The 17227-nt window shown below is 37.0% G+C and overlaps 1 protein-coding gene across 1 annotated transcript; it reads right to left on the bottom strand.

Annotated features, from left to right (window-relative positions):
- Positions 1–10245: 10245 nt before the first annotated feature.
- LOC110791910 (histidine kinase 5) lies at positions 10246–15818 on the bottom strand. Its single transcript, XM_021996681.2, has 13 exons — positions 15202–15818; positions 13804–14653; positions 13654–13710; positions 13311–13538; positions 13135–13228; positions 12849–13055; positions 12605–12735; positions 12342–12391; positions 11976–12247; positions 11774–11877; positions 10929–11681; positions 10637–10807; positions 10246–10541 (listed from the first exon to the last, which is right to left on the bottom strand). Exons 2-13 carry the CDS (start codon positions 14518–14520, stop codon positions 10419–10421), a joined length of 2907 nt encoding a protein of 968 aa, XP_021852373.1. The 5' UTR covers positions 14521–14653; positions 15202–15818; the 3' UTR covers positions 10246–10418.
- Between the last annotated feature and the right edge of the window lie 1409 nt (positions 15819–17227).

The raw sequence follows: 17227 nt of genomic DNA on the forward strand, positions 1-17227 counted from the left end.
CAAAATTACTTTCCTAGTATTATATGTCGACGACATATTACTTATCGGAAATTACATTCCTATGTTGAACTCTGTCAAGATTTGGCTTGGGAAATGTTTTTCGATGAAAGATCTAGGAGAAGCACAGTACATATTGGGCATCAAGATTTACAGAGATAGATCTAACAAGATGATTGGACTTAGTCAAAGCACTTATATCAATAAGGTGCTTGATAGGTTCAAGATGGCGGACTCCAAGCGAGGCTACCTACCCATGTCTCATGGAATGACTCTAAGCAAGAATCAGTGCCCAAAAACACTTGATGAGCGTAGACGAATGAATGGGATTCCATATGCATCATTGATTGGTTCAATAATGTATGCTATGATATGTACACGCCCGGATGTTGCGTACGCACTCAGTGCTACGAGCAGATACCAGTCAGACCCAGGAGAGGCACATTGGACTGCTGCCAAGAATATTCTGAAGTACCTGAAAAGGCACAAAGATGACTTCCTGGTCTATGGTGGAGATGATGAATTAATTGTTAAAGGCTATACGGACGCAAGTTTCCAAACCGACAAAGATGATTTCAGATCACAGTTTGGGTTTGTCTTCTGCCTCAACGGAGGAGCAGTAAGCTGGAAAAGTGCTAAGCAAAGCACCATTGCGGATTCTACAACTGAAGCGGAGTTCATTGCTGCACATGAAGCAGCAAAGGAAGCTATATGGCTAAGGAAGTTCATAGGTGAACTTGGTGTAGTCCCCTCCATTAAAGGACCAATAGCCCTGTATTGTGATAATAACGGAGCTATTGCACAGGCAAAGGAGCCTAGACACCACCAGAGAGTCAAGCATGTACTTCGTAGATTTCACCTTCTACGAGAGTTCGTTGAAAGAAAAGAAGTCGAGATAAGCAAAATTGGAACTGATGACAACATATCAGATCCATTGACTAAACCTCTGCCGCAGGCGAAGCACAACTCGCACACTGCAGCTATGGGAATCAAGCATATTGGAGAATGGCTTTGATGTCTCTGTTTAATGTTTTAAAGTTTTAGAGTTTAAATCTTTGTAAAACATTATTGGTTAATCATTCACAATAAATGAAAAGAATTCATTTTTCCATTTAATTTGTGGTTTATTAAATGATGAGTCCCTTCAATTTGACAATATATTCAAGATGGACTGTCAGGACCAGTCCTGTGACTAAGAAATGTCTATCAAGTGAACTTGAATGTCAAAGGTTGAAAATGGTCCCTAGTCGGAGTTTTCTATAAAATTGGACGCATAGAAAACGTTAGACGATTAGAATGCAAGATGACTAGTAGTTCTGTTTCTTGAACTATGTGGACATGGCAATGTCATAATCATTTGCATAGATACTTACTTTGAAAGACTAGTATCGGACAAGACCTATGAAACTTTACTGTAAGAGATGAAAATCTGTCATAAGTAAATTTCATTAAAATTATTAGACACTAAATCCTCAATACCTGAGTGATTTAAGATTACTTGTTTGAGAACTGGTTGCTTTGACGTTGACCAACCGTCGCACCGTAAAAGGAGGCTATAAAGGCAACGCGCAGGTAATCACCTATCAAACGAAGTCTAATCTCAAGATCGCAAGATTGGGATTGTCCTCCCATAAATCGGGATGAGATGCTTAAAAGTTGTACAAGGCCACTCGGAGAGCTAGAAACTGTGAAATGCATGGCCGTGCTCGGATGAATCATAGGCTATGATTATCTGTTTATTTGATCAGTTGAACTCTGAAACCGAGGAACACCTCTGGACATAATAAGGATGACAACTCTTACCTTATGTTCAAGAGCAAGCATCGAGCGACAAAGGAATTAGGAAATGCACACTTGTCCCTAAGGACAAGTGGGAGACTGAAGGAAATAATGCCCTTGGTCCAAGTATGCATTCAATGTTAAGTCTAATAAATGCGGTTCAGTATTAATTAACAAGTTAATAATTCAGTGAGATCAAGTGAGCTGAATGCCTAGCTAGAGGCCGCTTCAGTTCAAGTGGAATTAATGATATTAATCCACGGCTTACTCTTGACTGAACCCGTAGGGTCACACAAATAGTACGTAAACGGATCAAGTATTTAATGGCATTAAATACTCCATCTATGGATATTCAGAATCGACGGATCTTGGTTTCAGTGGGAGCTGAGATCGTCACAGGCAAGAAAAGAATACTCCGGAAACGATGATATTGCCGGAAACGGAAATATGGATCGTATCGGAAATATAAATATTATCCAAGTCGTAGATGTTGCCGGAAACGGAAACATGGTACGTATTGGAAAATATTATCGGAAATGGAAATATTGCCGGAATCGGAAATATTGCCGGAAACGGAAATATTGTCAGAATCGGAAATATTATCGGAATCGGAAAATAATTCCGGAAACGGAAATATTAAATATTTGTTCGAAACGGAAATTAATTCCGGAATCGGAAATATTAAATATTGTTCGTATCGGAAATGAATTCCGGAATCGAGAATTTAATCGGAAGCGTATCGTACGAATTAGCATCGGACGAGGCCTGCCAGACGAAGGCCAAGCACGAAGCCGGGCCATCGCCCAGCAAGCCAAGCGCAACAACCACACGCCAAGCATACGACCAGGCCCAGCGCAAAAGCCAGGCCCAGCCGAAGCTTGGGCGCGCGCGCGGACAAGGCTGCGACAGTGGGCCTTGCGCTGTGCGCTCGGCGTGGGCCGCAAGGCCTGCGTGCGGGCGTGCGGTGCTTGTGCGCCACTCGTGTGTGTTACTCGGAATCCTAAGGCTACCGGGATTCGTAATATGATTAAATCTAATCCTAATAGATAAACTTTGTTTAATTAGAATCCTAGTAGGGTTATAATTAAATAGATTTGTATTCTAATAGGATTATAATTCCTTTCCATAAACTCTATAAATAAGTGCCTAGGGTCACATATTTACAACGAGTTTTCAAGTATTCAAAGTGAGTTTTTGAGAGAAAAATTCAGTCACACATTTGCCTAAAAGTGCCGAAAATAACAGTACCTTAAGGGCGATTCTAGTTGGTCAATCTTAAGGCGGATTCGGACGTGTTGTGGACTATCTACGGAGGGACGACACTTGGAGTCCTAAAGACTTGTTCTTGTTCGGTTCGGGCGCAGCTAGGGAAGGCACGCAACAAAGAGTATGCATCTAAACTATGCTAAATGATTATGTGTAAATAATATGTATTCCTGGCTTAATGGTTGTTTCCGCATGATTTATGAATTGTCATATGTATCATAACCTAACATATATGAGGTCCAATTGGTCTACCATTCAAATTTTAGTTTGAAAACAACCATGAAGATCACTATAAGAAAATAGCATTCAAGATACGCTCTCACTCTCCTTTTGTTTGAGAATCGCTCTCAAAAATAGTTATCAATCGATCGAGGAAATATCGCAGTTCTATTGTCCGAATGCAATAAGGTTGAAGATTGACTATTCTACAAAATGAACTAGCAAAGAAAACATTTATCATACTTTAATAACTTGAAATAAAAGCATTCACGCAATCATCAAAGCTATTAAACATTTCATTCATGCAAAAAGCAAAAACATGGTCCAAAATGAATGAAACGATTCCAAGACCCCAAAAGTCCTAAATCCTTAAGCAGCTTTAGCATGTCTTAAGTAGTTTAAGATTTTAGGTAAGCAAAAGCTATTGCTAGTAATCTCCAAATTACTCTTGGTTAATAAATTAATACCATAATTTATCCCATTGCCACAACATAATGCCATTGTTGTTTGAGTTGAAACCACAATCAACGTACTCCTTTAGGACGCCTTACCACCTAAGTCAACTAAAATAGCACATCGCTTTAGCGTAAACCTACTATCTTAGATCCCTAGATTTTTGTAAGTGCTTGATTTGGAAGGCAATTTTTAAACTCAATATTACTTGGACCTAGTTGTTTCTATGTTGGTTCGATTATTTAGTGAACTTAAAACTAATCGATTCATAGGAAACAACCTGTTCATGCAAAGCATACATACATTCATACATTCACGCATAATATATATATTAAATTGCATAAAGAAATGGTGATCTAGTATGGCCCAAAACATCTTGTCTTGAAGCATCCAATCTTCATCACCTCCTTGTTAGCTTGGCATCGTCTTGAATCTTCGTTCAAATGCTAACTTAAAGTTCTAAACTTAGAAATACTTGAAAACAATAAATTACATCAAAATTTCCATGGTACGCAAACCATATTTAAAAATTTACATTCAAAGATAGAACGGTACGCAGACCGTATTTAACTATCCTAAATTGGCCATACTAGTCACTTGGAGTACCTGCATTGCATAAAATATAAAACGAATGGCCCATATAAATATGCAAGTATTTACGTGAACTAATTAAAATTCACGTTCACATAAACGCGTCCTAAAAGATTAATCAATTTCCAAATTATTAATCCTTGGACTTTATTCTAATTAAAATTGAATTTAATTAAAATAATGCGACCTACGAAAATAATTAAAAATAATTATTTCATTTTAATTTCATTTAGTGGCTCCCACTCAAACCAATAATTATTCCGGATAATCAATTATGAAATATTAAATTAAAACTCGCGGCCCGGCCCAAGCAAATAAAATATTAAAATTAAATATCCCGTTAGCCCAAATTTATGCAAATATACGAAGCCCAACGAATTAAACGATTTTTAACAAAAAAAAGTCCAATTACATAGTCGGGCTAGGCTTGCGCCCATCCCTTGCCTTGCGTGAGGCCCAAGAGCGCACGAGCAAGGCTCGCACACCCCCAGCCCCATCGCGCGCGCGCACCGCGTCCCCGCAGCCATGTTGCCCCTGCGCTGCGTGTTGTGCATCGTGTGTGTGCTGGACGTCGCAAGGCTTGCGCCTTGCTTCGTCGCAGCCCCGCAAGCTCCCTCGCCTGCCCTTTCCTCGCCTAGCGTGCACGAGGCACGCAGCGTAGCTGCTGCTGCCCGTGTCGCATGGCTCGGCCTAAGCATAATGGCCTCGTATGGCTCGACGAGCCATACTTCCACCATGCTCATGTTCGTGCCTTTGGTTCGTAATACGGACCAACTTAATTAAAATTAAATTAAATTCACGAACTTGCATTAATTTTATTTTTCAAAAAAAAGTTACGATTTTTTTTTTCGAAAAACAACGATTTTTAACGATTTTAATAAACTTTAACGACAATCCAATTTCGTAAAATTATTAAATCAAGGGCTAACTTTATTCAAACTTATAAGAACGATCGAATCAACATTAAAGTTTGAACTTTTAATTAATAGAATCCGAAGCTTTAAATCGTTCATAAACAATTAAATTTCAGATTTTTAATAATTTGGTTTAAGTGCGATTAAAATTAACGTAACCATTCAAAATTTTAATCCAATAATTTTTAAAATTAGCCACTGACCCATGAAATTATATCCCCTTTCCCAATTAACCGAATTATTAAACCAAAATTAATTAAAATTCAATTAGGGTTTCAAATTTTACGAATTGGGGAAAGGAAAAATTAGGGTTTATACTTATCGGAAAAATCTGAAATTTTTACCATAGATCAAGAATTTACCCAGCAACATTGTGTCAAAATTTCAAGCCATTCCGAGTAGTTTAGGTCAACCTTTTAATTGAATTACTGTTCGACACTTTTAATTTTTAATGAAAAATTAACAAAAACGCCCAAAACACGATAGTTCGAGGCCTGTTTTCGCAAATCTATTCTCATGAGTTGATCTTAGAAAATCGTTTTCCATCAGATTAGGGTTTTGAAAATCGAAAAAGCGAAGATTTTTTATTTCGGACCTGATTATACGCAATTCATCCAATAATTCGTAAAAAATTCCGAAAAATCAACAAAAAATCCAAATTTTCGACAGATGCAAAAAAAAAAAAATAATCATGCTAATTCATGCTTTGAATACATAAGGCTCATGATACCACTGTAGGGGAATACAGTTAAACATAATAACATGTGCGGAACAATCCCCAAAGCCAGGAAACATGTATAAAGCACAGATTAAGCAAACTTACATTCGAAGCGTGTTTTCCACAATAATCTGTCAACGAACACGAACAAAGAACTCCACGTGTCGTTCCTCTACTTGGTTCACCGACACGATCAGATCCGTCTTGATAATCGTAGCTTAGACAATTGATCAAGATACTTTGCTTTTGGGAAGAACTCACTTTGGAGGCACAGAGAGAATTAGGGTTCTCTGTGTCTCTAGGGTTTGAGTAATATGAATTGTGCTTAGTTGGAAATTAGGTTGTAAGGTTATTTACATAACCTTACGAACCGACCAAGCAAGAGGCAAGGCCGGCTAGCAAGCCTTGCACGCCAAGTCACACGGACCGCACGCCCGCGCCCAGCGACACACTGCAGGCCGAAGCCCACAGCGCGCGCGCCGAGCAGCTGGGTCGTGGGCCTTGCTCGCTCGTCGCTGCTGTGCGCTGTTGCGTGATGTTCCTTGCTCGCGCCCAATGGGCTGGCCTTGCTCGCCCTTGCTCGCGAGCTTGCTGGCTCGTTGGGCCTTGCACGCTTACGTGCTTGGCTCGACGGGCCGGCAACTCCGATGCCCTTCGTATTCGCAATTTAATATATTTCCGATATATTATTTATCGTTTCGTATACGACGAATCACCGTCGTACGATACGATTTATTCTTGTCGCCCAGCTTACGAATATTCGCGATACGATATACGATTTCGACAAAGGTCGTATCGTATAATACGTTTCCAACTAATTCCCGAAAACCTATTAAATGAATTTCCGATTCATTTAATCCGGTGATCTGTTACGTGTCATTGGTGTGACCTTGTAGGTTCAGTCAAGAGTAAGTTGTGAGTTCAATATCCATTAGAACTCATTGATCGGAAGCATTGCTCCAGCTAGCTGTTCCGATCACTTGATCTCACTGAATTAATTGTTCGCAATTAATCTGAACTTTGGTATTAGACTTAATGCACCTTGGGTGAAGGACATATTTCCTTCACGAACATGGGTTCTCCCTACCAAGTTCAGCCCCAATCACCACTGAACCAACAAGCAATTGGTAAAAGGAGAAAGTATGTGGTATGCAAGTGTATAATAATAGTTCAGATGAAAGGGAAAAAAAATGTAGCAGTCTGAGTGTTGAAAGTTTCTGGGGACTATTCCTCAACGCATGAGTTGCTTCAGGACTTTCTCTCCTCGTTTCACATCAATATTCTTGTATGAAAATGGCGTATCTGGCTTTACTCTGGTGCTTCAACATGAAAAAAAAATCCTAAGATCTATACATCTAGCTAAAGCCTTAAGGCATTTGTGCTAACAAGATATAGCATCTCATACGATGAGGAAAAACGATGTGTAGCAGAATACAAGAATCTAGAATGTTATCTTTACACTCAGCCTCTTGCTTCAGCAGAAACTGTAGCACTTGTAGAATGTTTGTAGTTGACAGGGAAAATGTTACCTAATGGTGAGTTTATCCCCATACTCACCTTCAATTTTTAATTCAGACTCTGCCACATCAGTTTTCCACTAACTTTTTTATCATCCAGATTAACACAAAACTCATCCTAAGTTTACACATCATCCCCAGACTCATCTCAGACTTACCTAACTCCTAAAATAATATTTTATGTACATATCTTTTTTTTGAGTACATTTTCTAACTAATATTGAAATTTTGTTTTCTTATATACAAACAAAGTAATTTATAATCCGAGAAAAAAAATAGAAAAAAAAAAACAGAAAATATTAATTTCGAAATTGACCTATATTTCGTACAAATTAGAAACAATAATACAACATATTAAATTAGAAAGATCTAGAACATAAATTTAACGGTTTTTTCATGAAATGCCCCTGAGGTTTCACGAAATTCACCAAATACCCCTGCGTGTTTCAAAATACATAATATACCCCTATTTTTCCGTACAGTTCATAAAATACACTTGGATTTAACGTCCGTTAGTCTTCCGTTAGCAGGATTTTACGTTTTTGCCCTTATATGGCTTTCTTCCCCATTCATCTGCAAACGTTCTCTCTCCTCCCACTCAACCCACCTACCAAAACTCTCTCTCTCCTCCCACTGAACCAACACCACTCCTCACCTCACCGCCGTCACCATCTTCAACCCCGCTTCTGTCGCCTACCACTCCTCACGGCCTTTGCCTACCTCGCCGGAGCTAATGAGAGAGAAGTAGAACAAATCGGGTAACGTAGAAAGAGGAGTGACCGTCGTTGGGCGGAGATGACGGAGGAGGGACAACACCCGAAACTTCCGTTGTTGACGCGGGCAGAGGTCATGGTGGGCGAATTCGACGGCGATTTCGGAGGGAGAAATTAGGGCTTTGAGAGCGGTTTGATCTTGTTGTGGTTGTTGGTGGAGGGGGAGGTGATTGGACTGATTGAGCTCATATATCAATTCCTACATCCCTTGATATAATTAGTTTAATTCACTATGAAGTGAGGAACTGCTAGAATTACTTGTAAAACAATCTCGGAAATCGAAGATTGAGGTCAGCTTGAATGACCAATGTGCCATGGAGAGGGTGATTTTGATCTTAAACCAATTTGAGAACGAGTTTGAGCCCGAAAAGGGACTGATAAAACGCGTTCTTGATTATGTGTTAAAAATTTAACAATTTTGGTTGCTAACATTAGGACTTGCGATTTTGTGCGTTTATTTTTTAAAAAAAAATTCCTGATTTTGCTTGAATTTTTTGCGTTTTATTTTGTATGTTAAAGGAGTGAAATTCTTTATTTGTTTAATTTTGTCGATTGAAGTTTATCCAGCTTATTCAATTTTTCGAATTGATTTAGCTCAAATTGATTTTGTACATAATCTTCAATGTGTATAATGAATTTGATTTATTTTTCGTTAGTTCTTTTGGTCTGACTGGTTTTTCTGGAGGAAACTTTCTGACATAAACAATTAAGCTCGAAGTGTTTAGGAGACAGTGGTTTGGCTTTGAATTATCACTCCGTACTCGATAAACTACAATAGTTTCCTTCAATGTTGATTGGCTGTAAATAAAAAATAACACTGTTTCTTTCATTCTGATCATTTTGTAAAAGAAAAAGTCTGTAATTGGGCCTATTCATCACATTGGCCACGAGCCTTCAATAAAAATGCAGCCAAACTTATCAAAAAAAATTCACTTAGGAAATGGGGAATGAGTGTTAGACTATTAGTTGCAGGAGTGAGAAGAAATAGACCTAGATATGACTCATAGGAAAGGCGATGCGAAGGCCTTGGGTTTAGAATTTTGTTGTCGGAATCATTGTTGAAGGATTCAAGTTTTTTATTCGGTTTGGGATGACAATAGATATGACTCTTACATATGATCAATTTGGGATGGAAGATGATTCGTTTTTTGAATTAGAACTCATGTCTAATTAGGAAATGAAAGGGTAAACATGCAGCAATTCGAGTGAACACTAGCCTTACTTATAAGCAGCAAGAACATAACGGCTATATTGTAATAAAACTAGCCGTTAGATTCAAATTCTGCAGTTTAATAGGAGTTTGGGTATTTGGTGCAATTTTTTTTATAAATAGATGTATAATATGCAAAAAATTTATATATAGGTGTATTTGGTGAATTATAAACATGACTTAACGGAGGACTAACGGAAAACCATAATAGGGGTATTTGGTGAACAGTACGGAAAAAATAGGGGTATTCTATGAATTTTGAAACACGCAGGGGTATTTGGTGCATTATTGCAAACCTCAGGGGCATTTCATTAAAAAACCGTAAATTTAAAGGCAAATGAAACAAAAGAATATATGAACCATTAATAATTTAGTTGGGTGAAATAAGATAAATTAAGTTTGTTGATGTGGCATGATTTGATTGGTGGAAGAAAAAAGTGGAGTCTTAAGTGAGTCTTGAGTGAGTCTTGGATTTTCAAACTCACTTCAAGACTTGGTGTAATCTTTTACCACATTATCCCAAGATTTAGGCTTGAGACTCCCTTCAAGACTAGGGATAAACTCACCCTAATCAGTTTCGCTGTAAACTTTTACTTTTTTTTTTAATATATAGAAGATGATTATTTCAATGACCATGATGCATTTCTTTAAACTTTCTTAATTAGCAAGACATTACACTTTTGTTTTCAAGGAAAAATAGAGGATATTCATTTTTACAGATGCAAGTTTCAGCAGTGCAGTAGAAAAAGGAGAAATTAAGGGTCAAAACTCATAAAATCTCCTAGCTTGATATGATGCAAGTTCCAAGTTCCAACCCATTCAGCTTAGCTGCAAACTTTTTATTTCTTTCCCTCCAGTAAAAGAATTGACAAAAATTTTGTACAGAAGATGCTCATTCCTAAAAACATGATACATTTGGTTACAAAACTTTCCTAAAAAGAAAGAAATTTGACTTTGTACAGATGAATAATTTACAAGATGTCACGGCAAATGTTGTAGAAGGCACTCTTTTAACTTTTGGAATGTAACTGGCTTTGATACGAACGAATCCATACCATTCGCGAAGCACTCATCTGCACTTTCTGATAATGCATTTGCTGTCATCTGCGTTCATCAAATCAACATAAAATAATTGTCAGTAACAGTGTACTAGAAAACTGTAGTCCGTAAGGCAATGTCAAGGTCGTACAAGTGCTTACCGCGATAATTGGAAGTCTCTTTGATGAATCAGGAATATCCAAGGGTGAATCTTGAGAATGCATAGGTTGATCAATTCCTGCCTCTGCAGCAGCATCCCAGTTACCAGTCTCTTCATATGAACGAATAATTCTTGTTGCCTGAAGTCCGTCCATCACTGGCATGCACACATCCTGCAGACATTGCTTAATTGTATCACTTGTTGCTTTCTTATTAACTCTCTAGCTAGATTATAACAGGCTACTTGTAGGAAGATTTAAATTTATAATTTATAATATTATAAGTTTAATTTACCATCAAAACAAGGTCATAATCTCGATGTTGAACAGCACGAATGGCTTCAATTCCATTATTCACAACGTCTATGCTGTGACCCAATTGTTTCATCATGGATGTTGTCACCATCACATTGATCTTATTATCTTCTACAAGGAGGATTTTAGGTTTTTCCTCAGCTCTGTCTACTTCAGGCTTGCTGCTTGCAGTACTCTGCAGAGTTGTATCGCACGTTTGTATTGTCGGTACTTCTTGAGGTTCATGTAATTGACCCCTGCTTACATTAGGCCCAACCTCCATATCCAATGATCTTTGGTTTTCACTAACATTCCTTTCATCTCTGACACACTGATCATTCCTACCACTTGTTTCAGCAGCAGCATTATCACCACTACTGTGCCTCGAACAACTCTCAGGTGATGTGTGTTCCGTTTCCAATTCTTTCGGAGTAGGAGAAACTGAAGCAAAATTTTCAGACACTGGGTTGATGTCAGGCATCATATTATATCCATAATTACTTTGTAATAGATTATGGTTCCTGCTTTCTCCACTGATAGAAGAGCTTAATGTCCGAGGCTGGAATTGGAAATATCCAGCAGTATGATCATCAGCGGCTGTTGTATCATGATGACTAGAAGCATCTGGAAGCTCATCAGGATCATCCGACTGATCGTCAGATTCAGGAGATACCCTGTATGGAAGAACAAATGTGAATGTTGATCCACAATGCTCTTTGCTGGATACTGTCATATGACCACCCATCAGCTCAACCTGTGCAAAGAAAACAAATCCAACATTTTTCTGTAAATTTTCAGAAAAAGATTTTGAGATTGATAAAAATGTACAGTAGAAGCAGAATTTACCAGTTGTTTGCATATGGCTAGGCCTAATCCAGTTCCACCATACTTACGAGCATGATCAGCACTGGCTTGCATATATTTTCTGAATAATGTCGGCAAAGCATGCTCTGCCACACACAATATCATATGAAACAACTCTAGATTTAGTTAAGATATACTTTGTATTGAAAACTGAAAAACAAATTAAACAAGTTGATAATCAAACCTGGAATTCCTATGCCAGTGTCATATACATCACATCGTATCCATACTGTTGTTGGAAATATAACAGCATGCCTCACTTGGTCTTTTGACAGTGGAGAAACTGGCATTCCAGGCTCATCCGAATTTTCATAAGGAGAATCTCCATATGGATGAGCAGAATTACCCTTTTCCTCGGTGGAAGTGTCTTCTTCTTCTTCTTCTCCAGAATAAGGTGCCGGTACCACATAAAGTCTTATGCCAACTTTACCTTCATGCGTAAATTTAATGGCATTGCTGTAGAAGAAATTTCAATTAGTTAGCATACGAAGATGGAAGGGATAAACGTGAGAAGCTGAATTCTGAAAAGTGGAAAATGATCTCTGCGAACCTGACTAGATTAGTGAGAATTTGTCGAATCCTAAGAACATCTCCAATAACCTGAAATAGATACAGTGAGAAAGTGTTGTCAGACTAATTTGCATGCAAATGTACATACAATTACTGAATGACATGATTGTTTCATAACCCTGCAAGGATATGATATTGATGGTGCATGCAGTGTTAAGACTGAAATCACTACTTCCCCTCAGATAAGAACATAGAGTTGAACTGCAGAATACAGGATAAATTTATGAGGGAAAAATCTCTGACCTCTATAGGAACATCATCCGCTATATATCCTTCCAATGTTAGCATTTTCTTCAAAGATGCTGCAGCTGTCTGGAGTACATGCCTTACAACTTCTCTTGGCCTGAACTTGGTAGCTTCCAACTTCATAACACCTGAAACCCAATAACAAAGAAGAGCAAAATGAAATTCTTTTCAGTATTCAGATAGATAAACAGTCAACAGAACACTAAGCTCCCAAGAAATCTCAAGGTAAATAATATCAAACCTGACTCAACCTTGGAGAGGTCAAGGATGTCGTTAATGAGCTGAAGGACCAAATCCCCAGAAGAAATCATGACATCTAACAATTGTCGTTGTTCCTTGTCCAGTCTAGTGGTGGCTAGAACCTCGGCCATGCTAACAACACCAGACAACGGTGATCTTATCTCATGAGACATGGTAGCAAGCATTTGCTTAGCTCGCATTGTTTCCTCTACAAAATCAGGGGAAACATCTTTTAGTAAATTCCCATAGAAGCTATAATTCAGGAATCACTTAGACTCCCACCAAACCTGTTATATGTATTGTCTTATTCAGCTCAGTCTCCATGGCTTTCTGTACAGCAATTTCCTCTCGAAGCTTTGCCATCTTTTCTCTTTTTCTGACCTGTTTTGAAAATCCAACACCTTATATTATTTAGTATTTACATATCAAAATAAAGAGGCATGGGTATTGAAAAGGAACTGACCTGATCTGTAATGTCCATTCCAATGTAATTGACACCAATGGTTTCTCCTGCCTTATTGAACACAGGTTCAACATATATCAAAAACGTTTTAGACCCAAAAAGTTCAGTTTCAAATGTTATTTCTCTCTTTCCAGGTAATCCACGTTCTAAGACTTCTCGCTTGAAGTCTAGAGACTCCTTCACTCCCGCACCAGAAAAGATCTCCGTATCAGTTTTTCCTATAATATCCTGAAAAAAATCAGGGAAGTTGAGGAATGCCACACCGGTTTCCTTACTAATACATGCTTTGAAACAAAAGCCTCATTTGCACAAGTATTGCATTCACCAATCACCAACGTCTTACCTCCTCTTTAAAACTTGGATAGTGGTTGTAGATAAAACGATAACGTAGCTCCTTATCCTGAAACAAACGCGCGACCCAGGCAAACTAATTTAATGGCAGTCCTAGAGAAATGAATGAACGAATGAATGGGATATAGGAGTAGCATATTACCATATGACCAAGAACAATAGGTGCATTCTGAAGAATAAAGTGTATAAAGTTATCCGCTCTTTTAAGCATCTGTGACAACTCTTCCACCGGTGTAGACTGTTCAGCCATATTCTTAATACTTTCATCCAACTTTTCCAATAGAGTCTGCTCTCTCTGTCTGCTTTCCTTCAACAATTTCTCAAGAATGACAGCCCTTTGTTTCCAATACACAATAGTATCATACTCAGCATCAATTTCAAGTCCTTTATTAGTTTCAACAGGTGAATCATGCTTCTTCTTAGGAACAACTTTATAGAAATCATAAAGCTCCTCCAAAACTGAAACAGAATATCTATCAGCACCAACTCGTTCTTCCTCAAAACGATGTTCCTCTAAAATCTCCAATCTCTTAAGTTCAACCTCCTCTCTTTGTTTGCTAAGGCGATCAAGTTCTTCTTTGAGGAGTCGAGCAGCATTCTCTTGTTTATACTCCCAATGCTTGACAAGGAAGGCTAGTTGAGAGGAACCTTTATCACTGTGATCTGTCATGTCATGTAAACGCTCTAAATCTATTTCTTGAGGTTCTGCTGCGTTGATTGCAACTTCTTTCAACATATCTTGATCTTCTTTTGGCCAATCTACATTGAATTGACTCCCGGCTTCATTTACATTATCTGGCCACATTGGATTCAGTGTTTCCTCAACCTCCATATGGTCATCCACTACTGAATCCTCCATATTTCCTACTATTATTACTTACCAATTCTATAAACCAGCCCTTTGTTTCAATTCAATGAAATACTACTTCAGCACTCTTCTTCATACTTTGATTCTTCCAGCTCCACAAATACAATTAAGAACCAGAATTATGCTGTCATGAAAACATCAAACAACATAATTTCATCAAACAACTTGCACATGAAAATAAGGTAAACAACATTAATTAAAAAACACAAATCATTTTTCTATTTTCATTCCTCCTTTTTCCCCTTTTTGGAAAGAAAAAGGGAATTGAGATGATTGTACCCCACTGAAACTAGAAAGTTATTGAAACTGACCCTTCAACCCCATATCAATACTGAATGACAAAAACCCATAAATACATGAAAATTTGATTAAAATCAATTATCATAACTTAGTTCATAACACTTGGGGTAAAAAGTTGAGAAATTTACAATTAATTACAAGATTAATACTCCTAATAGGTGGGAAAAAAATCAATCTAGAATCCCACAATAATCAAATAATGGCAGATTAATGCTCATAATATGTAATTTTAAAAAAAAAATTGATTGCCCACAAAAATGTTGGATTGATCACAACTCAAACACCCCAGAAAAAATGAAACCCGGATAAAAGAAGAACATCAAAAGAAAATATATTTAAAAAAGAAGCAAGGAAAAGTAAGAAGAATCTAACCTGGGAATTGGGGAAAATGATGACAGAAAATAAAATCTGTGAAAGTTTGGAAATTTAGGAGTACTCCGTAATACTGTAATAACAAAAATAATTAAAAAAAATTGTTGGCAGGTGAAATAATGGAAGAAGAAGAAGGAAAGGGAAAGAAAGTTTTAATAGAGAGGTGTTAGATCTGAAACTGAAGAGTTTGTCATAAACATGTCTTGAAATGATCACTCAATAACCAGAGAGAGAGACTATTAGTTAGATTAACAAAGTTAATAATTAAAAATAATAAAAAAGAAATGTAGTAGAACTAAGTCCAATCTGTAAGTTAAGAGAGAGAAAATAAGTTTAAAAATGGAAGCCATGTGCATTTGTGAAGAGGAGGTCAATTTCCTCTGTTTTTGCTTTGCTTTGCTTACTCTGTTTTTTTTATAATTAATAATTTAGGCATTTGTTTAATTGTGTAACAACTCACACTTTCTCTCTCTATCTCTCCTGGTTTTCAGCACCCATAAAAGCAAATTCTGGATAATCTGAAATCCATTGTTTGTTTGTTTATCATCTGGGCTTAACTTTTTGATGATATTTCAGAACAAGTTTTAAGATTATTGACTGTAAAATCATCTGTAAATCTTAGTTGATGGTAAATCTTTGCATTCAACAACAACTAAAACGCTCATAGAAATTCCCGGGTGTTTTATTGCTTCAATTTGGCGGAATACGCCGCCTTTGTATTCCGCCAAATTATCCACTTCAAAAGGTCGAGAGTTTTTCCCAGTTGGACTTTTGATTTGTCAAACATTGTCCTGTGTCCATATAGTGGCGGATCTTGAACCATTTTTGTGATGGGATCTTAATTTAGTACTCCCTCTGTATTTTAAAAAGAGGTATATTTTATCTGACACGTAATTTGAGAAAAGTGAGTTAAATTTATTAAAATAAGATGAAAGTGGGGTAGTGGGTGAATTATTTATTACGGTAAAAAGATGATGTGAATAATTATGGAGACCACAAGAAAAAGAGAAATATTAATATAATGGGAAATATGGACCAAAACATGTCAAAAAAGAAAAGTGTATCTCTTTTTAAAATACAGAGTGAATAAGTCATTATACAATTTTTATTAATATGTTAGGGGAGGTCAGACTAAAAATACACTACGGGAAGATTTCCCCTACATCCATGTGTATTCATGATCTGATCCAACCATATCCAATTTAGAGCATCTCCAATGGTTGTAGCTAGGGACTTGCTTGCAATTTTTATAAATTCCAAGCTACTAGTTTGACCATTGGAGTTGAAATAATATATTAGCTTATTTAAGCTAATTTGCTTGAAAAAACTTTGCCAATAAAATAATATTTAATTAAATTAAATTAAAATATTGATTGACAAATATGACTACATTAAATATCAAGCTAATGGTAAGCTAATTGACAATTAGCTTGTTATGCCACATAATATTTCAAGCTATTTTATTGTCTAGTTTATTTGTGCTCCAATGGCTAACAACTAGCTTGTTAATTAAATTTGTCCCACTTGTCCATTTGTCAAATAATTATTTGGCAATCTTGAGAGCTAGTTGTCAAGCAAATTAGCTTGTTTAAGCTAATTTGCTTGGCCAAGCTAATTAGCTTGTTTAAGCTAATTTGCTTGGCCAAGCTAATTTATTATTTCTACTCGGATGGTCTAGCTATTAGCTTGAAACTTGTATAAATTTCAAGCTATAGTCTCGAGCTATAACCATTGGAGAAACTCTAACTAGCTAGAAATTAAAGTAGCTTAAAATATTTTATGACATGACAAACTAATTTATAAATTAGTTTACCATTAAAAATGCTCTTAATCCAATTATATTGACGCGCTTAACTAAAACGGTAAAATCAAACTCAACCCATGTTGGTTTGGATTCTTATTAGAATAACTAAACACGGGTGACACTTAGACGTAGACATTACGATTAGAATGCTCTGACACGATTCAAGATAATTAGATTGTCAATTCAACTCTATACAACTTAACTCAAAGAGTCAGCCATACT

This window comes from Spinacia oleracea, chromosome 1 (assembly GCF_020520425.1).
Source record: "Spinacia oleracea cultivar Varoflay chromosome 1, BTI_SOV_V1, whole genome shotgun sequence".
NCBI classification, from domain to species: domain Eukaryota; kingdom Viridiplantae; phylum Streptophyta; class Magnoliopsida; order Caryophyllales; family Amaranthaceae; genus Spinacia; species Spinacia oleracea.

Coding starts and splice junctions, on each gene's coding strand:
- LOC110791910 (XM_021996681.2), bottom strand. CDS start 14,520: ATGGAGGATTCAGTAGTGGATGACCATATGGAGGTTGAGGAAACACTG. Junction 13,229..13,310: donor GAATGGACATTACAGATCAG/GTCAGTTCCTTT, acceptor TTTTCAAAACAG/GTCAGAAAAAGAGAAAAGAT. Junction 10,542..10,636: donor AGAGACTTCCAATTATCGCG/GTAAGCACTTGT, acceptor TGATGAACGCAG/ATGACAGCAAATGCATTATC.